Source organism: Bactrocera tryoni, chromosome 2, assembly GCF_016617805.1.
Source record: "Bactrocera tryoni isolate S06 chromosome 2, CSIRO_BtryS06_freeze2, whole genome shotgun sequence".
NCBI lineage: Eukaryota > Metazoa > Arthropoda > Insecta > Diptera > Tephritidae > Bactrocera > Bactrocera tryoni.
This window is the reverse complement of record NC_052500.1, coordinates 11,572,097-11,594,878: the sequence shown is the minus strand read 5'-3', so window position 1 is coordinate 11,594,878 and position 22,782 is coordinate 11,572,097. Positions and strand designations below refer to the sequence as shown.

Genomic DNA, 22,782 nt, shown 5'->3' with positions numbered 1-22,782 from the left:
TTAATATAAATAATTCAATAAAAATAAATTAAATAAGAAGAAAAATATTAAACACAAAAAATAAAACAAACAAATATCAAAACAAATAAAGACTACAAGTTTAAAACAAATAGTAAAAAAAAATTCGGCTAAATAATAAGAAAAAATTTAAAAATTATTTAACAAAAAATTTAAAACTTAAAAAGAAACTTCAGAAAAAGGTTAAAAGTTTAATAAAAAATTAAAAATAAAATAAATTAAATCTTCAAAAAAAAACATTAAGAGTAAAAAATAAAAGTTAAATAAATAATTAAAAATTGAATAAAAGTTAAAATTTTAATTAAAAAATTTTTAATTAAACAACGAATTTAAAAATTAGAAATATTTTAATTATAATTTTTAAATTAACATAATAGAACAATAAAATATGAAAAATATAATAAAAAAATAAAGTTATATAAGAAAATAAAACTAAATTAAGAAAAAAACGATCTGTAAATAAAAATATAATAAAAAGTGCTAATAATAACATATTGCAAAATGAAATAAAAATTAATTAAAAAATAATAATAAGTGTAAATTAAAATAAACAAATAAAAACTGAATTAAAAAAAGAAACAAATTTAAAATATATAGCATACCAAACAAAAAAATTATCAAAAAAGTGTAGACTAAAAGTTTGATAAAAAGTTAAAAATAAATTAAGTTAAATCTTAAAAAAAAATAATAAGTTAAAATGAAGAATAAAACCTAAATAAGCAATTAAAAATTAAATAAAAAATAAAAATTTAAATTAAAAAAATATTAATACTTAAAAAAATTAAGAGTGAATAAAAAAATTAGAATTAAAAAAATAAAAAAAACATGCAAGATACATGCATTTAATGTTCGTTAATACCTAAATTAATTATAGTCGTACTTTAGAAATATCAAATATTTGTTCCCAACAATAAACAAGTATCAAAAGAAAGGCACATATACACATATTGAGAATTCTTCGAACTCACATCATCAAAAAAATATTCACTTTTATTTCAAATAACAGTAGAAATTAGAAATGAGTTCCATTTCTATAAGTGAAACTGTTTTTTTGTTAGTAAAGAGCTATGCTCAGGTTTAAATGAGTACTCGTTCGCAAGACAGTATCGTTTGTGGATAATATGCAAATTGCACCAAAAAGAACGTTTTGTGGCTATTTCTTATAATAGTGTTAAAAACAAATATATTTTACTAAAAAAAATAATTTAAAAAAATTGAAAAGGTATAAAACATTTTAAATACATGATTAAATCAAGTGTATAGTTATGTATGAAGATTATATTGACGTTGAATTAAAACCTTTTGCAATGGTAAAGAGCTCCAAATACCAAAATTACAAGATATGATGTAAGATATATAGAAAAGTAGAGCTACAAGTTTTGATATTTTTTACACAAAAATTAATTGTATATAAAGCCCACAAACATGATTCAGGGTTGCTAATGAAATGAAAAACATAAAAGAAAATGTAAAAAAAAGAACGAAATGTAAAATCAAGGCATGCAAAACAAATCCAATATTTGTCCAAAAAAAATAAAAATTAAAATAAAACTTAATGGATAAAAATTTCCAATGATTTTTACAAACAAAAGTGAAACGTTTGAGGCCGATATTGAGAGAGATTTCGGCAGGACTACATATTATCGTTATGAAATCTCGTATATATTGTAATTAATTATTATTATATAACGTATGTCAGCAGCAATGTACACATAAAATACTGGCTTGTTTTTAAGAGTATCTAATTCAAAATTTATGTTATAGTATATATAAAGTACTGCAAACGATTTTCTGTCATATCGATTAACAGCTAAACATGGAGTCCAAATATTTCGTCATTTATTATCGTGTATTAATGTTTATGCTATGCAAATGGAATGTTTATGTAAATATTATTGTTTTTTTCGTAAGCATTAAATTTTTTTTATATAAACGTCAGCGTATATATATTTTTTATTAATTTATTTAATTAAAATATTTCCGTTTTGTATATTTCCATTATTTAGTGTGTATTTCAACTAAGTAAAATATAAACTCTTCGTAGCCTTTAACCCTTAGTGCTAAGCGAACATTTTACACATAATAACTATTGTCATGTGTATATATATAACTTGAAACCCATACCCTACTTTCTTACCACGCTTTCACCCAGAAGAAAGCTGCTGCTGCTGCTGGCGTAGATCCTCACTGCTCTATAATTTATGGTGGCACATTTGCTTCACCAACGCACACCGGCAGCGCGTCGCAACTTCGTTATACTGCTCACTGGTTGAAAGCCGAAAGATAATTCCTTACACAACAACAACGCCACCAGTGATATACACAACAACTGTGTGGCAGTCAAGTGCTCGAGACGCGCTGACGCGGATTTCGGCTCATTGGAAAGTGTGTGGAATTTCTCGACTTTCGTATAATCGCTGAGACCGGCTAAGTTTTTGGTGGCGGCACGCATCAAATAGGTGGTATTGGCTTCCAGATTGTTGATGAGAAAAGTTGCGCCTGTATTTGGGTGGGGAGAAATGCAAAGCAGAGTTGATTTACAAAGTTACTGTTTGAAACGTAATCTATTAGTAGGGTCTTCATATGGATCGCTGTTGCCACCTTATAAGAATTATCTTTATCTCAACTTTTATCTCTATTTTTGGCTCTATCTCTTTCTCTATACTCCATATTTCTATTAGCTCTACATATATCTGTCTCTATTTGTACCTTTATCTCCATCTCTGTGTCTGTTATCCCTTACTCTATCTTTATCACTATCCATATCTCTCTCTCTCTCTCTGTCTCTATCTCTAACGCTATCTCTATCATCCCCATATATATCTGTATCTATGATTATATATGACTTTATCTTTATCTACAACCCAATTTCTATCTCTGTATCTGTTATGTCCGCTGTTATCTTCGTCATTATCTTTATTTTTGGTTTCTATCTGTATGACAAAATTTTAATTGCAAATCAAAAAATTAGAGTCAGGGCTCCTGGCACTTATTCAGCTTAAGAGAATGTGAGATGAAAAAGCATTGTGTTCCCAACACCAGTAGTCTTTCAAGAAATGGCGTTCCAGCCTTTCCCTCCTTTTATATAGACTTTTCTATATTTACCATCTTCGAACGGGAAGTCCTTCCGTTTAGCATTCGTCCATTTGCCGCCATCCGACTTGAATTCATACTCCGTCATATATTCAATACGAAAACCGTTCACCTCCATCAATTGTTCCGTTGTTGACGGAGCGGTGCGAGCCGGTGAGACCCGCACCGAACCAACATCCACATCGAATTTGTTCGAATTGAAGCCACGCAATTGCAGTACGCTGGGTGGTGGTGGCTTAACGCCTCGCTTTAGTACGGTGTTGCGTTCGATGGCGCCCAACTGATTTTCGGCCAGGCAGCGGTACGTGTCGAATACGTCATCGTTGCGCGCATGAATCGTCAACGTGGATGCATAGTAATCCTTCTCGATGGCGTGGTGTTTGTCGTTATGCAAACGTTTCTTATTGCCATTCTTGTACCAGGTGAAATTGGCTGGCGGCTCAGCGATTGCCTCGCACGCTATGGTCACACTTCCGTTCGGGTAGACATACTGCACCGGTATGTGTTGGCTGTATCGCCAGATTGGTTTATCTGCAAGGAATCACAACAAAAAATTTGTATGCCGCGCATTGTGCACTTTGGTGAATGGTGTGTTGACTGTCGATTGTTGCTGGCTGATGAAATTTTGATAGCACAGAAATGCAAATGGAAATTGATGTCTGTCGACGGCATGTTGCAAAGTGCTATACGCCATTGGTATGCGCGAGATTGCAGCCGGTTGCAAGTGAGTTAGTGACAGTGCTGGCTAAACCGGAGGCTACCAAAAGCTAACCGTTTCCGGGTAAAATAGAGTTGCTGCGTTGGCAAGTTCATTGTAAAAAAGAGGCGCCTTGTTATAATGGAAAATTGAAAATGTCTGTGAGATTTAAAAAATAAATGGAAGTACCAGTTTTAAGTTTCTTGAACTATCAGGTTAGGTTAGAGGGCTGATCGAAAGATCACACATGAACTACTATATGACAAAAATTTAGTACTTCTGATATTCGAGCTCATGAGTCAGCAAAGCGCCTCTTGCCCAATAAAAATTTGCTAAGGCGTTTAATTTCTATTCCCATTAATAAAACCGAGACAATAAAAATAGAAGTGCTGCGATGATTTCGCTGGGGTCCGATAAGACCCTCAACCTTACAGGATGGACGACGCAATACTCTATTAGAACCCTTCCATAAGCGAGAGCCTACCCGTACTGAGGCCAAAGAGCTCACTGAATCTCATCCAATCAAACTTGGTCCAAAGGATCTTGCGACAGCATACGAATAGACGGTAGCCAAGCGTTCAAGAAGTCCAGCTATCCAGTAGTAGAATACACGAGAAGAGGGAAGCGCCGTCCCATACGCATTTTACTGATAGCGGGGCTAGGCTACCCTTCCTGGCCAACGCATGGGCCTAGCACCCATATTGATGTCATTGATAACGAGTTTAGACACTCTGTAACCTGCCTTGAACGCACGGTTACTGAGCTTGAGGCTATAAGAATTAATAGTCACTTCTCTGAAGGAGGCTACACTCTGAAGAAGTACATTTCCCGCTATTTTAGTGACAGCAACTTCGGTTTAAAAGTTTGGTTTGGTGAATTCATGATCCAAAAATTCTGATTAAGTTGAACTAAAAAATTGGATGTTTTGAAGAGATTTGCACCTAGAAGGAACTGAGGATATGACAAAACCAGGCTTCTTGCATCGATAGTGACTCGCCAGGAGCTCCAGGACCTTGGGAGTAGTTTTTATGCGTGTATCTTATCGTACAAACCTGACACCAAGTGATTACTAATTGCTTTTGTCAGTGTCAAATAATTTTGCTGATACAAAATTCGATTTGAAAAGAAGCTCAGAGAATTGCTTGTCCCAATTTTTTAGTCGGATTTTCATGAAATACCTTCAAAAGGGCAACAAGTTATCAAACAAAATGATGCATATATTTGCTCTAAATAATGGATTTCTTTTTATTAGCCGACCCTCATCGCCCACTAAAATAAGTTCATAAACGCCTTAATTAACACATTTTACATGCTACGAATTTGGCTCAAATTTATAAAAAGTTATTAGCCAGCAGATCCCACGCACAGCCACAAACGCGCAGATTCACGATTGTTAATACGAATATGTGTCTATAGTATATACTTGTACCAAGTTCGTAGCACCTGAAGTAATCAAAAAATCATTTGGGTGTGAAATTGAAAATCGAAAAGTTCGTCGTTGAAAATAAGTACAACGACCAGCGAGCGCAAGCTGCCCAAGCGTAGAAGAAAACGAAGAAAGGAAAGGCAAAAAAAGTTAGTCTGATATGAGCGTGTGTGCTTCGAATTCCATAAACACTCCTTCAACATCAATTAAAGTTCAAACTTTCCGATACACAACTTTCAGGTAGTGTGTGAAAACATAATAAGAAAACAACAACAGCGTTATAAACTCAGTCAAAATTTTGCTTGCAGCAAAATCTAAAAGTAATTTAATGGACTACACACACTTTACGAATATCGAATAAGAAAATAAATAAGAATATTTATTCAACAATGCACAGGAAATAGTTCGCCTGAAGTACCAATAAACCGGGAGTACTCACTTGTGTATAATATGCACGGATTGTCTGACGTCAAAGCCAACCTAAATGCGTAGGAAATCTCTGAGCGCAGGCACACACTTAAAAGCATCCTGCAAGGAAATGTGGATTGAGGTTCAGAATTGATTTTTATAATTAAATGAATGGTGGATGGGGCCATGTGTAGAAGTTCACACAAGTGAGGAAAGTTCTCTGAACGCCATTCACTTGCGAGTGCCCAGAAACGATTATTTTACTTATGGCTCAAACAGCTCAAGACTTCCGGTCCAAGTATCCTCTGGGTAGCCAAAACACATCCATTTCAATTCGAGCTAAGATGAGAAGGCGAGACATCCTTTCTGCAGGATTATGTGCTGGGTTTGGGAACCGCCACGTAAAAGAACACCCCCAATGAAAAGGACACAACAGCTTCTTTTGATGACTAACCACGTCACCAAAACGGCCATCAACGTCCACTAATGACTAACGCGTTAATAAACTGAAGAAATTGGTGCTTGAGAATCGACGATTAACAGTCAGAGGTCTTACTGGCATCGCTGCAATATCGGAAGGATCAATGAAAACCTTTTTGAAAGATCATTTGGGTCTAAGAAAAGCGAAAGCACGATTGTTTTCAAAATCAATAAATTTTTTTCAAAAAACAGAAGTGAAATAATGTTTTTCGACTACCAGGATGTCATGAAATGAATTGTTACTGGCGATGAGTCTTGGATCTATGCTTACAACGGGGAAACATATGATAGTGGCAAGGGTGAGCCGAAGCCAAAAAAAGCACGTCAAAACAGATCAAACATCAAAGTTATGTTGACTGTTTTCTTCGATTATCGACCACACACTTCGAATCCTTTCGACCGCCCAAACTATCAACAAGGAATATATTTATGCGTCGTTTGTGCGAAGCTACTAGTAAAAAGAGGATGTAATTATGAGCCGACAACTCTTGGTTTTTGCCCCACGATAATACACCAATATCGTTTACTCCGTGTGACTTCCGACTAAACAACCGACAACTATACTTCTCTTCTGTTTTTTCAAGCAGACGGTGGTTGGTCCAAAATACCACGGCTCCATATTACGAGAGTCATAGATCGAACCTCGCTTATTTCCTAGCAAATTGTTTACGAATGAATTCTTTGATGGCTCACACCAGTTCGAAACTATTGAAAAATAAACCAGAACAACTTGAAGCTCTTGTAATTTCCGCCGGGGATATCATGACATGCAACAGCTTACATAATTTCTATCTTTAATATAATACCTACAAACAATGCAACATATACTATATACCAATGCAAGTATATATTTAATTTATATTCAAATGAGTTTAAGGCTGTGGAACTGAAGCAGAAACTCTTAATAATAGACCAGCTGCAATACGGTAACTCTGTAATGTTGTGTAACGTCCGTAAAAGTGTTGCTTTGTTCTATTTTTGTGAATTTCGCCTTCGAATGCATCACCTGATATTAGCCGGTAAGCTTTTAACAGTAAATTCTAATAACAGTGTATGACTTTTCGAAAAACAATTGGATATTTTCAACTCTGTTTTCGGTCGAGTGAATCGAAATACAAAGCAACAAATTGTGTTCTACCGAGTACTATGAGCAGAATAGAATTACCTGGTTGCGTTGAAAGTTGCCAGTGTGGAAAATTAATCAAACAATATTGAACAATGGCAAATAAAAAGTAAAATTTACATGGAAATTTGAATTTTCGAGAGAGTAGCAAGAGTGTAGTTTTAATTAAAGATGTTGTAGTTTAGTTTATAAAAGTAAAACAGTGTCCTCGTTATTTGTTGAAATATTTTGAAGTGCGTCTTTTCATTAGTTCAATGAGATGTCGACAAATTTGAAAGTATGAAAAATTAATACTCGAATATGAATGGAAATATTTATGATAAAAAAAATCAGTTTAGTATTGACAACTAATATTTCCATTTGAATTATTACTATAATCTCTTAACGTCTGCGCTGGTACATTTAGAGAAATTTCTATGGACAAATGCCAAAGCGGTCCGATATGGAGGTAGGTAGGTAAGAGTGCAGCACCTTCAGGCTCAATTAGCGCTAAATGTGCCATTTTGATACACTATCGTAAGACCTTTATATCTTGAAATCACTTTTGGTTATTGTGCTGCAACCATTCGATGCCCTCGATGAAACTACTTATCTTCATAATGTTTCTTATAGATAGACATAGAGTTCTATCCCTGGCTGGTGATAGAGCTGGGTATTCACCGAAAAATTGTAGAACCGTTTCCTTCTCCCCTCGAGATTGCTTCTTGGGCAAGTATTGTTACAAGGAATACCCACTTTTTAACGTATGCTTTTCAAATGGCCAATGCTTTTCGTGAACCCATGTTATAAGGCACTAGTTTTTGTCTCGTCATAATTTGGCCTTATATGTTTCGCTATCTTGTATTTGGATGTAGATTTCTATCTATGCTGTGCTAATTGTTCAAATTGTGTATTGTGCTCCCACTAGATCGTTCCTAGCGGACACAGTGTTGCCTTTGCCTAGGATTCATCTAGAGAGGCTCATGACTTAGCCAATCTGTCTGTGTTTTCGGTGTCGAAAATCTTCTTGTGACCGTGAACCCAAATTATGGAAAAGTGAAGTTGACCCGTCAGTAAGCTTAAGGGCTTCCTACATTTGTTGGTTAAGCTGGAATTGATCTTTTGCGATGATAAGGCCAGTAGTGACGCTTGGCTGTCTGTGCAAATAGTCGCTTTCCGTATCCTTTAGTATCCGCTGTTGTAGGACTTTACAGGCCTTCTCTTTGCCTTGTATTATCGCTGCGTTTCGTAGAAGGAAAGATAAAGAATTATCAATATGCTTTGAGTACGTCCCCATCCTTACTACGTAGTCCATTTCGACCAGTCGTTAGAGATTGAGGTCGTATTATTATCCCCTACTAAATCCCTTCTCTATTCACATCCAGAGAGTTCGATATGTACTCAGCCTTACAACCCGATTTACTAAGATGTAGCACATTCTCAAAGACGCTACTGTCGAAAACAAGCAGATCGGAGTAATGGTCTTGTTTTGAACGCACCTAAATGCGGTCGTGTTCGAGGATTTAACAAAACCAAATTGGGTTAGATACTTTATATGGTAACTGAACATCTGATGGCAACAATCCAAAACTGGTTTAAGGAACTCCAAGATCCAGCGCGCAATGACCCCGCATGACTCTAACCACCTTTTTGCATGCCCAGCGAACCCCACTAAACTAACACCTCCCTCTCTATGGTCTGACTCCGTCGAAATAGAACGTTTTCTGGGTCTACCGTTTGAAAACTTCGATAAGAAGCAACTCAAAGCTTACCATCTAAGCGAGGGCTAGTTAACCGCTACAAGAAAAACAAGCTGATAAATACAAATGTATGTTGTAGGTATGGGTACCATGTTTGCAACTCCGGACAATAAACGCAATCATGAGACTACTCTACCACAGTGGTTGAAGCTGATAAAGCGAAATCCAAATAAGTAACGTTTAGTGGATTCCCGGTTGCACAGTAGATACAAAGAAATAGTCGAAACAGCTGACTTGAGTTGGCGAAGCTGCTTCGAAGAAAGCGAAGACTATTGTATTTGCCGGAGAGATGAAAGTTTAGTTTTCTGAGATTCACATGGTGTGATCAACATCAATCGGCTGGAAGAGAGCAATAAGATTATATGGTATGGTTATTCGAATGAGAAATCGAATTGCAAAAAAGCGGTCTCAATTGAGGAATATAAAAGTGCCCTTCCATAATGACAATGCATTGGTTCACATCCTCACTTTCACTACAGTCAAGTTAGACTACGAACTGCTTACCTATCCACCATGTTTTCCAGAATTGGCTTAGTATGACATCATTTTGTTGCCAAACAAGAAAAATTACCTAGCCGGTTTGAAAGTTGAGATATGAGGAGGCGAATGTAGTTACGAAATCCTTCATTGGAGTTGGAATGCCGCAAGACCAAATTCTTTCAAGATAGAAGAAATAGTTTGTTGGGTCTCTATGTGAGAATTTAGTTTTGTCAAAGTTCCATTCCAGCAAATCCATGTGCTTGAAGCCTCTAAGTATGTTACGTGCATGAATACCACTTTATCGATAGTTTTCTAAAATTATGTTTCGAGAAAGATGCAAAATGATTTCTCTCACCAAAATTTAGCAATTCATCTTTGGTGAACTAACAATATTTTGGGGTAAACTTCCTCAAATAATACCATAATAATCACAATGTATCTATTTTCCGAGCAAACAATGATTTCTTTAGTGACCTAGGCATTTAGAAAATAGCTTTGCTGAATCATTTACGACCTAATCACATTTGGAGCGTAAACACGTTTCAGCCTAATCTCAAGCAATACTCAGAGCGATAAATCACCGCAGCTGTGGAGCCACAAAAAAGCTGCAGAAAATTGCGGAAAAATGGAATTCGCCAACGGCAATAAAAATCGAATTCGAATTCGAAATCACTCAAGAAACACTAAAAGCTCATCAAAAGCAAACATTAAAATTAGTTCAACGGTGGCAAAAGGTGGCAAGCAAAGGCATAAAAATCTATTAAAACTGCGTTTTCGACGCTCATCACGTGACCGAGCGCCGGTGGCCGCACGCAGGTGGGAGCAGGTTCACAAAATTGTAAAACGATGCACGAGCGCTGCATTCGTATATACATATGTATGTGTGTGTGTGTGATGTTGTTTTTTAAGAAAAGTCCAAGAAAAGGCTATCATGTGGAAAAAACCCAAAGCCACAATCAATTGCAGGCGGCGCAAGTGGCATTTTCTCAGCGCCACACAACACCATCCACACAAAATCACCACTATGGGAGACGCAGCACATGTGTGCACCCCTGTGCGGGTGTGTGTGTGCCAAGTTTGTTTACGTGAGTCACGAAAACACAATCAAGAGACCTGAATGAATTGAAAGCCAGCGTCGTGTGCAAACACAGACAACAAAACAAACACAATAAATGGTGGATTGAGAAGGCAGAATTTGAGCCGGATTTCGGGCACTCCAAAAATAAGGCCACACACGCTTCCAACCACACACATATGTATGTACATATGGATGTATAGTATATGTGTGTATGAAGAGCAACACTCCAAAGCGAATATTTGCGCTAGAACAGCAACAAAAAAGCTGCAATGCAATTTACAAAGTAATTTTTTTACAAGACAACTCGGAGATAATAAAGAATATGTCCACAAATACAAAAACAACAGCAAAAGTATAAAAAAAACAACAGCAAACAAACGCAATTCGCTACTTTTTCGGCCATTGCGCTTAGATATCAGCAAATGTTGACGGAAACAGTCTAACAAAAACAACAACCACCAAAATAGTATTCCGCGCGGAAATCATCGGAGATAGCAAAATGAACACACACACCAACTGCCCACTAACGACTGCCAACTGACAAATGCTTTGGAGCGCGCATGAAAAGCAGTGGCAGCAGCAGCTCACACACTTGTGATCAAATGAAAATTGCCGCCAGTCCACGGCGAGCACTGAGCGCCGGCAAAGGAAGTGAGTGCGGCTTATGGCATTTCCTATATACCTTATATAATATCTATGTATGTTTATACAGTTATGTTTGTGTAACAATGTAGGTTAGTGTGGCTATTGGTTAGTATGGCTATTGCATATATTTGTATGCATGTATGTATGTATGTATGTGTATTTATAGGCAGTAAACTTCCTACTCACGTTCGATTTTCATCAAAATGGTGCGCTCCTGCATGTCCGATGCGATTGTGTTCACTTGGTAGGCGCGGCACGTATACTCGCCGGTGTCGTTCTGCGTTACCTTGCGGACCTGTAATCCGTCAGCCAGTATTTGGAATTTCGTTGTGTTGCCCGTAAATGCTGTTAGAAGTAGAAAGCAAGACAAAATACAATACAATTTTGCGCCACATTTTGTTATTGTTGGTTTTTGTTTTGTCATTGTGTATATTTGTATATTTCGGACATGTTTTAGATGGATGTTTTTTTCTCTCACTCATTTTATTATTATTAGATTTGCCATTGCAATCGAAGAAAAGTGCATGGAAAATATTTATATATATATTTTTTTTTTTGTAGATGATGGATGATGATGTAGGAGTGTGCGAGTTGAGGAACTTAAATTGACACCTTTTTGTGAGCAGATGAAAGTATATAAATAAAAGTAATATTCTTTTAAGGCGAAAGCGTTTGATTAGAAGTAAAAGGTGCATATTTCTTTGGTTGGTTTTATAATCTTATGAGGGCCAGGCGATAAGTATTTATTCTCTAATGGAAAAACGAACATTTTGAAATTTTTCTTGTTAAGATCGAAAATAAAATATTTTTTAAGTGCTGCAAAAATAAAATACCCTTCACAGCAGGATAATATATACCCTTCGTATTCTTTAAAAGATATAAAAAGATCTTTATGTTGATTTTGATCGATCAGTTTGTGTGGCAGCTATATGCTTTAGTAGTCCGCTCTGAACAAAATATTTGGAGATTGTAGTTTTGTCATGGAAAATAATCTATGCCGAATTTCGTGAGCATATCTTGTTGAATGAAACAATTTTTCTTACAAGAACGTAATTTTTATCAGTCAGTTTGTACGGGAGCTATAGGCTATAGTAATTCGAGTCCAATGATTTCTTCGAAAATTATACCCTTGTATTAGATATTAAGCCATGCCAAACTTCGTGAAGATATCGCGTCAAATAAAAGAGTTTTCCATACAAAAGATTAGTTTTGATCGATTAGTTTGTATGGCGGATATACATATGCTATAGTGGTTCGATCTCAACAAAATGTCTGGAGATCGTATCTTTTTCTTGGTCAATACTTCATGTCAAATTTCGTGAAGATATCTTGTCAAATAAAAGAGATATCCATACAAGGACTTGAGTTTCATAGATCAGTTTGTATGGCCCCTATATCTTATGGTAGTCCGATATCGGCGGTTCTGACAAATGAGCAGCTTCTTGGAGGGAAAAGGATGTGTGCAAAATTTCAGATCGATATCTCCAAAACTGACTAGTAGTAGAGGACTTCTTCATCTTCACTGTCGTTGACATTAGTTCGTAGCTATAGCCGAGTCAACACAATCGTTCCTTTATTTCGCTATTTGGTACCAATTGGATATACCAAGTACCGTCAGGTCCTTTTCCACCTAATCTCTCCAACGGGGAGAGGGTCTTCGTCTTCCTCTGCTTCCACCGGCGGGTACTGCAGCGAATATCTTCAAAGCTGGAGTGGTCTAGTCTATCCGGACAACATGACCTAGCCAGCGCAGCCGATGTCTCTGGATTCGATAACCATGTCAATGCCGTGGTATATCTCGTACAGCTCATCGACTGCGGTATTCGAAAAGGACCATAAATTATCCGCAAAATCTTGCCCTCGAACACTCCTAAGGCCAGCTCATCCGTATCATTGTCCATGCACATCTACAACATATAGCAGGATGGAAATAATCTTGGACTTGTAGAGTAGTAGTGGACTAGTTCGCGTATATACAGGCAGCCATGCTTACATCGACACGGTTCGTTCGTCATGAAAATCCCATGGATATACATTTCTTTCTTACTTTCCCTCGAGGGGTTACAAATTTCGTGGCAAACTTATTATACCCTGTTTAGGGTATAAATATCGACAAAAAGTATTCAGAATACTTTTCTCAATATTACATCAACACGTACTGCCTTATAATTAAATGAATTTTCACCTAATTAGGAAAAAAAACTTTTCCCTGCAATGCACGTTGTCTTCGTTTTTACCTACATAAGTATATATATACAGTTAAATGAGTAATTGAGCTTACATTCAACAATAATTGGCTGTCCGTTGTAATACCAAGTGACATTTGGCTGCGGTTCGCCCTTCACCTCGCAACGTATAAACGCGTCCTTGCCCTCCTTCACGGTGAGTATGGTGAAGTTCTCGGTGAAAGCGATTTTTTCTGCAACAATAAAGCAAGACAAAAGAAAGTTGTGTAAAGAAAGCGTTAGCACGTAAGTTACAAGACAATAGCGACTTTAATGAGCCGCCTCATCAGACGACTTTTCCGCTTTAGAGACAAGCATTGTTGTACCGTAGGTATTTTAACACCCCACATGCGCCTCACTTGCGTCGTCTATGAGGTCTGACACTCGGCGGAGCTGGAGCTACTTACGATAGACAATGAGCTCGAAAGATTTCTCCGCTCTATCACCGTTGGCATCTTCGCAGCGCCACTTGCCCTTGTCGCCCAGCGAAATGTGTGTGAAAACAATTGTCAGTTGATCTGTGATGCACGGCGGAAAAGGTATGGCCAGAGCAGGAGACATGAAAAAAGAAAAATTAGCAATGATTTGTGTTAACAACGCCGTTTAATAAGCACTCAAGGCGGCAACAACAAACACACGCACGCTTCCAATAGATCTAGCCGCTTTTGTGTGCGCTCGTAAAGCATAGCGGCACAGACAGTGGTATGCGCTCGGCATGCATGTTGGAAGCCGTTAATTTAACACTAACTCCTCGCACTTACCTGGCGCACTCTGCTCGATGTGTATGCGTCCTTTGTGCTCCTTAATTATTTCGCCTTTTGGCGAGCGCCACACCAGCTGCGACTCCGTTGTCGTGCTGCGGCATTGCACCAACAGTGAATCGTTCGTATAGCGCACCAGCTCGTGATCGGAGGGACTAAGCGAAAGCATATCATGGCGACTGCCCAGCACGGTAGCTATAAATAGAGATAGAAAGAAAGAGAGAGTTAAAGAGAGAGGAAGAATAAAGAAGGTAGATTGTGTGTATTAGTAAATTAGTAAATGCAATTCGGTTCGATTTATTATGGTTGGCTGTGGAAAGGTGAAAATTTATGAGCCCTAGGGCAATTGCAGCAAAATTTTTGCTTTTGCACGCTATAAATTTATGCAAGCTTCGAGATAAGTAAAATTAGGTAAACTTCGAGGATAGTTGCTTTCTTTGTTGAAGATAATAGTTTAAGATACCGAAAGGACTTGGAAGTCACTGGTTTATCATTTACTGTATTAACAGAAGGTTCATATCGTTGAACCTATTTCAAACTGTCTGGTCCAATGAATTGCGTCTCTGGAACAGAAAAATCAAAATAAAGTAATTCTTTTGGCCGACGTTTGCCCAAACTCATCACTGGTGTCCATTTCTTTTAAATATGACGAAAAATATAAAAAAAAATATATCAATAGATTTTTGGTATTTATCTGGTACAACGGTCCGATTGGCATTTTTTTTTTTGGAAAATTGAGTCATGATAATAAAAAAATAATAATTTTTTAATTTTTGAAGTCCAACATTTTTCGAACTATTCTTCGAAATAAGGCTCCTCGAAATTTTTCTTCCAATTTCTAAATTGAAAGAATATATGAAAATAATAATAATTTGTTCATATTTCGAATTCCATCATTTTTCGAACTATTTTCGAAATAAGGCTCTTCGAAATTTTTTTTCGAATTTTAAAATTTAACTTATTGAAAAAGTTGGAAGCATCTATCATCTTATTTCAAACGTATGCATATAACAATTTTCAGACAAGCCTACAGGACAGATGCCACGCGTTTCGAAGCCGACATATACATATGAAACATATTTTTTTTTTTGCATTCCATTTTTGATTTTGGAGTTTGAATTCAAAAATCGCAGCAATTTTTTTTTCGCTAAGATTATATGTCTCAAAAAAATTTAGTGTGATCCAACAGACAGAAAACAAGATGATTTTGCTCTTTCGAATTATGAATGTTAACAAATTTATCAAAAAAGTCTCATCGGCTACTGATTTCAGCTGGACGGCCAAGTGACACTGAGAAAAACTTGTGCAGTTTCTGAAACATACCAACCTATAAAGCATGACAGACCCAGTTTAATGTTGTTTTAATGTTGTTTCACTCATTTGCTTCGGAATAATACCAAGATTGGCGAGAAGTCCATCAGAAGACTTTTTACTTATGATATTATAAAGATACACAATATTTTAACATTGCTGCGACATGAAGCAATCAACTTGGTGGCTGAGCTTGACGGATACTATAATAATAATTTTGGATTTTCTCGCAAAAACTTTATTAAAAGAATTTGAGAGTGAGGAGGAAAAAGTGTAACTCTTTTGATAAACACATTTTGATAAAAAAACATTACGGAGTACACAAAATGAGTTGTTAAAACTAAGATATTTTGCTTAATCTCATTGAAACCACGTTCCTTCAATCAACAATCACTTTTTGTTCAACACCTACTACAACCTGAGTTGTAAAATTTGAAAGACTTTTTTCTCAACAAGCATTTTTCAAGTCGGACGACGATGGTAATCGAAGACTAGGGTATGTAACCTCGTGAAATTAAAGTTGTAGCTTCATAGAGGGCATACGGTATATAGACATGGTGAACAATAAGGGAAAATATATATGGGATAAGGCGTATGAAAAGCATGTAAAGAGCAACTAGTATATTCATCACTAGCGGTCCAAAGTTAGGCACTAAACGTTATTTTACATTTACCCACAGTCTATAATAAGGGTCATTCTAAGGTACTTAGTAAGTTCTCATAAGGCTGATGACGCTCTAAGGGCTACGATGCGGTGCACTCTCGCCACTACCTTGCGCCGGTTTTCCTTTATAAGCACATCTGCCAAGATCTCAGTTCAGTACAATGTAGTTCGCTGATCAATGTCAGGAGTTTTTTTCTTGTCTGAGGTCTTATATGTTGGCCATTAGTCTGTTCAGTTAGGAAGTGAATTTCGCTACCTTTCTTGCGGCGTGCGGGATTTGAACTCAGAAGGTTAGTCTGGGGTTCAGTCTTACGCCTAGTGTATTGCTTTTTCTGTCCTACGATCACAAAAGAGTGAGATAGAGGTGAGTAGGACAAGGATACAGAGATAAATATCTATACGGATAGGTCCAAACTTAATAATCGAGTGCGAGGTGGTGTATTTTCAGGAAAGAAATGCCACTGCAGCATTTTCCAATTGGAGATCACAGCAAATAAAGAAGGTTTTCTAGTTCTGACAAGGATTGGGCTCACACAGACAGACCCGGATTTTATCCGGCCAAGGACTGTCAACTCGGCAAAATTTTTCCACTACAACAATGAAAACAACAGCTTTGAGATCACTGAACTCATTTAGAGCTTCATTAAATATAGTGAATGTATGCCTTGATTTCTTGGCGGATTCATCATCTTAGTCAGAGCAGGCGCCACCCAACAATTACACTGTTATAAAGACGAAATTTAGGTATTTAATCGACAAATATGTTACAGATATAGTTGTGTCTGGGTGGATTCAATCCCTAATTTGCTCAACAACCAGGCAACGTGGCATAAATGGAATATGGGCCGCATATGCCTACTACTAAAGTTCAAAAGAAAGGACATAAGACTCTAGTAGTAGTGCTAACGAGTCATTGTCTAATTGACACACATGCGAGTAGATGGGCAATACCATTCAACTACTATTCATGAAGCAGTCAAGAGGTAAAAAAATAAGAGGCTATAGAAGATCTTCTATACGAATGCAAGACTTTGTATAAAAGAAGAATCGCAGCTATCGGTCGATGGCTTCTTGGCAGAGACTGGGAGGTTACAAAAAACTTGTGGCATTGTTGGACTTCATCAGGAGCACAGGTTTATTCAAAGAGGACATAATGGAATAAGAGGTTATATGCGTTTACGGGTTTCAAAAAATCGAATTTCTTTTTATTGTCTTATGAAATTCTTCAACACCTTTAGAATATTATCTTAAATTTTCAAGTTGATCCGAATAATAGTTTCGGAGATGCAGCTTTGAGAACTTATGCGCTGGATACTAGCTGGGCTATTTGCGCCATCTTTAACGCGTTTTTCGCGAAACTGTGTTTTTGAAGTCGGTTGGCAAGACTTCTCGAGAGCTACTGAACCGATCTTAATGAAATTTTACAGATTTTTGGGATACAATTCTTAAAGAATGGAACAAAGGATTTTTTTCGATTACAACTTTTTGAAAAAAAAAATTGCGAAATTTTCACTGAAATTTTTAGTTATTTTTTTTAATATTTATTTCCAAAAATTTCATAATTTCTTTGTTAATAGTGCATGTTTCTCACAATAAAAAATTCTAATAAAATATTTTTTTTTTAATTATAAAAGAATTGTTGAAAAAATGTTGTTTTTTACCTGTGGAAACCCATGTAACCCCTTAAGGAGATTTTAGTTGGGTTGGTTTCAAAATGACCTCCTAAAGGCCTAGGCGCGTGGTCAGACATCCACGCTTCCTGCCTACCTCCACAGTAATATTATATAGGAAATTATTATATGTAATATTTTCTTATTATACCATAGCTGCAACTTTAAAAAAAAAAATATTTTTTTTTCGTTCCATAGTTTAAGTATTATTTTTACAAAGCAAAAAAAAATGTAAAGCTCAAAACTCTCGTACTTTATTAACAAGTCGTAAGTGGATAAAGATTCCGACTTTTATTGTTTTGGACAAAAGGAATCTGTCCAGGCCCCCCTGAAATAGTCAAAGATTGGCCTAGAGCCGCTATTTGGTGTCAGATTGCCTATACATAAGCGATAATTATAATACACTTAAATCTCCCACAAGCGGACACTGACCCTGCCAGGCTTTCTATCCGCTTAAAGGAGATGCTCGCTTTATCAAGCTTTCACTATACTTATATATATATTCGAACAGATTTATATATTAAATATTAAATATTTCTACAACTTTTTATAGAAAATCGCTTGCAGTGACAAAACAAATATCCCCATTTTAGTGCAATTCCGACATCTGCCTTTCTACACACAAATTAAAGAAAAAGTTTTTGCAAATATACAAATAAACACTTTGCATTTGAGCATGTCTTTGCTACGGATGGCAGGCAAATGAATATATTCATGTGCATGTAATTTCCTTTTTCATGTGGATATAGGTTACTATTACTGTTTGATTTTGTTGCTGTTGCTGTATGTTGTGATGGAAAATATGCTTTCTACATTACGGATTCATTTCACTACTTTCTAGTTAACTTAAAGCAATTTGGCGCAAATATGTAATATACGAAATTGCACTTAAGCGCACACCCACTGCAGCACACACACGCACACACACGAGCACGTATTCATACTCACTCATACCTTTACGTAGTAGCGCATATGCGAAGAAGCAGACAACTTGGGCCAAGTTATGGGTTAAAAATTTGCAGAAAATCTGAAATTTGAATTTCCACTTTGCATGCAATGTTGCACGAACAAAACTGCCGCCAGCTTGCTTGCTGCTTATTTGGATGTCTCAAACTGTGATTGCACACACATACAAACACAAACATACATGTACCTTTATATAGAAATATTAATGCTCATAAGCTCATGTGCAATTGCTTTATATGTTTTTAGGTTAGCAACAGCAAATGCTTGCTCGCTTTGGTAGTTATTTTGTGGCATGCAACATGTCACTCGTATTGTGACAGGCGGGCTAAGTTCGGCTTAGTGTAAGTTGCATAAGCAGTTTACTTGTGCGTTTTTGATGCAGCAAATCTGTTAAGACTGCTTTTCTATTTGTAGTTGCTGTTGTTGTTATTGTTTGCAGATGAGTGCATTATTGGCAGCTGTTTTCAGGCACTTTATGTGGAAGGCTTTCTTTTTATGGTAGGTTTGGGTTTCCGCAAATCCAGCATTTGACATGTGTGCTAATCAGAGCATTGAAACTTGCCTCGACTTGTTAAATTTTGTAATTTCTATAACTTAAGCAACTTTGTGTCGATAGTGAGTAGCGAGTGCAGCGACCTCTCACGCCTGTTCCAAATACATTTTTATTACTTATTCAGTTCGATTGCCTTCATTATGGCGCAATTTTCTTTGCTCTGAGCGTTTCGAATGTGCTCAAAGTGGTTAGACCTCGCAGTGGTGAGTTCTTCTTCTTTCTTTGCCGTACTCAGACTGTAATGGATAACCGGATATCTTCAGTTCTGGCAGTTCTTACACAAGTGTAAGTGTTAGGTTGGGTTAGGTCGTAAGGTTGATCCATGGTCGATGAATCTCACTTAGACAGATATTTGTGCTTTGTGCTACCCAGACCCTCCTAAGAATGGATCAAAGGTCCTCAAAGATTGACGAAGCGTTTTGCACTCATTACAAAATTATAAATACGGTAACTATGAATGCCAGTAATTTTGCTAGGTTCTCCAAAGGTGTGTCTCATGTGATAAGAACATTTCACCTCGCCTTTTCCCATGCAGCTTTGGCAAAGAGCGCCCCACAAAATATTTAGTCGTACCGCGTGTGTACCAAATGGACAGTGTCTAGACAGAAATCTTGACTTTGCTAAGAATAAGTGGTTCGGAGGAACTCTTACAGTTCACTCTGGACGGAAAAATTTCACAAAATCGGTTCGTTTCCAATCGGATGGGATTTCGGTAATGGTGCCCTCCCTAACAAGCTCATCGGCTTTGCAGTTTCCGGCGATACGAACTCCCATACAAGGCTAATATGGAAGAAGCTTGAAGCTATTGCTAACCAGTGTCGGGCAAAACATATTGGGTCATGCTCTCCTTGACCAGTTTTGAGCACGCAGAGGAAACTTAAAGCCTGTATAGTCGTTTGGAAATCATGGTGAATGTATATACCACAACCTTGATGGCAGCCACATCCGCTTAAATGACGCTAGAATGATATGGTGGCCTGAAACTAGACTTGGTGAAGAACTACCGAGAGAAGACACCACCTTTTATTTTCCTTTTTAACTTATCTTCACCCACCACACCACACCTTCTCCAACAACTTCGCCCACAAGTCCCTCCCAGATGTGTGAGCAGAGGAAGAACGGCTACGAGAAGACTTCGTTATAAACTGCAAGGAATGAAATCGAAGTATTCATTGTGAATTTTATTGTGACTCTGCCTGCGGCCCTGCACGTGGCTATGTCTAAGGGTGCAACGTTATCCAGTTCACCATAAATGCCGAAGAGAGTCACTATAAGTGTTTCCTAAAAGTTGCCACATTTGATAATTTCATCCTCCACACAACTCTATACTCGTAATATAATTTTCAGGATTGGAACCTGTCACAATTAGCCGCTTTTAAGTTAACATTTCCACTCATCAAGAGAGGTCTCTGCTGGTGAGTTCTCGACTTTGCTCAAAACGCATTACCTCCGCCATCCGTCATTGCAAGCACATCTCATCGCTGCATTGCGGTCTCTTAATTTTTGGTTAAATAATCCTTGCCATACAACTATTGCTATAAATATGATCGCATATCTAGAGCTATCTTTCTCTAACCTCGATATACTCGTAAAATTTCAATCAATTCAGATATTCGCGAATGCAACTTAAACGACACCAATATTGTTAATCCTAGTCAAAGTTGTTTACTCGTTATATGTGTAATGTATTGACGATGTTCGAAACAGCTCCAAGCTAAAAAAGTTGAACTTTCAAGTTTACGTTGATGTATGGCATCATCAAGCTTTTTTAAAAGACGATAAATAAATATATTGCAGTATGAAACTTTTTTACTTGGCCTCATTGCTCTTCCAATTCGTTTGTGCTCGTCCAACTTTCGCAAAGCAGCATCTGAGCACACAATTATCCTTCAAGCGCGCATGGTTACATGTTTTCTCATGATTATATTTAGTTCAAGTTATGACTACTTTGTTAGACATTTATTGCGGACTTGATATTGCTCTAAAAGACTTTTTCACGACTTTTTTTTCAAGACGACTAATGTTTTATCTTTTCATATTATTTCAACATTTTGCTACTGAGTATAATAGTTTTGTTCGTACGACCTACAACTAATCGAGTTGCATACAGTTGATATACGGGTGATTGTCTGTCTCTCCGTCTGTGGGTGCAAGCGATAACATGAGAAAAAATAGTGATAGTGATGAAACTTGCTACAGAGCTACAGCAATCAAGGACAGTTAAAAGTAGGTGTGTATCTACACCCTAAATGGTAATTGATGGACATATCTTCCGAGCCACTGAAGCTGAATCAACCAAACTCGCTGAGAAGAAGCCCTTTTAGCACTTCTTCATACAATGTAAAAATGGGTAAAATCAGATAATAACCACGCCCACTCTTCTTACTACAAAAAGTGCAATAACTGACTGAATAAATGCGCCACAAGCAATAAATTTCACAACCAAGATGATACAGAAAGGCTCTTTAGGAGAAGGTGTAAATAATGGACAAGGGATGGGTATTGTCTACCTCTAAGTGAAATCTCATATCTCAAAAAGCACTTAACTCATTTCAACCAAATTTGGTGTGTGATGTAACCCAAACATTCCTATTATACGCTGTGAATATGGGAGAAATCAGACGGTCGCGCCTGCTTCCAATTAAAAAAAAATTATAAATTCCAACTGACATCTTTATAGTATATTTATCATCAATGCACTTGCCAAATCAGAACTTTGCACAAATAATGCGCTTAAGTTGTTCCACCTTACATACAAAAAGTGGATCGAACTATAGATTTTCAAGGACCCAGACACCAAATATGGTGACCGCAATGCCTATAGCTACTTCTTACCGCGACATATCCGGTCAATCCGTAAAGGCTAGTATAAAAATTAAGGAAGAATATTTTTTGAAGACAGTATACTCTTATCCCGACAATGGGTAATATCAGGTCAATAATTTTCTTAGCTCCTATATACCTTATATAAATATTTTCGAACTTCCGGTCGATCAATTGGTCTATCTGTGAGGTTCCTTAAGGCAATTGAAGGAGCCTCTATTTCTACTTAGTAAGCATATGTATATAATAACATCAAAATTGGATAAAAATCCCAGAGATATTTTAATTCTCGGTACATACATAGTGACAAAAATGTGATAAATAAAACGCAAAATATTTAAATATTCATTAATATATATTTTGTCGCTTTCAAAGTAATTCCCACCAGATGTAATACACTTATGTCAATAATTTTCCCAGTTCTCGAAGCACTTCTCCTCCTTTAGCCAATTTTATTTTATCTCTTATATCGACTAAAAACGGTGTTTCACGGAGCGGTAATTTTAGTTTGAGGAACAAGAAAAAATCATACGGAGCCAAGTGTGGTGAATACGGTGGTTGACCGATGATATTCATTACGCTTTGGATTTGAATACGGTCACAATCGTGGCTCTATGCGATG

The 22,782-nt window shown here is 36.9% G+C and overlaps 1 protein-coding gene across 2 annotated transcripts in view; it reads right to left on the bottom strand.

The window, feature by feature from the left end:
- Window positions 1–2,002: 2,002 nt before the first annotated feature.
- Window positions 2,003–22,782, bottom strand: part of LOC120769384 (neural cell adhesion molecule 1) — a 305,758-nt gene continuing 284,978 nt past the window's right edge. For both annotated transcript variants that reach the window (XM_040096354.1, XM_040096355.1), the window contains 6 exons: window positions 14,174–14,368; window positions 13,820–13,930; window positions 13,469–13,606; window positions 11,374–11,532; window positions 3,124–3,642; window positions 2,003–2,517 (listed from right to left, as the gene is read on the bottom strand). In XM_040096354.1, coding sequence (XP_039952288.1) covers window positions 2,237–2,517; window positions 3,124–3,642; window positions 11,374–11,532; window positions 13,469–13,606; window positions 13,820–13,930; window positions 14,174–14,368 — 1,403 coding nt within the window. In that variant the 3' untranslated portion in view covers window positions 2,003–2,236. The remainder of the gene's footprint in view (window positions 2,518–3,123; window positions 3,643–11,373; window positions 11,533–13,468; window positions 13,607–13,819; window positions 13,931–14,173; window positions 14,369–22,782) is intronic.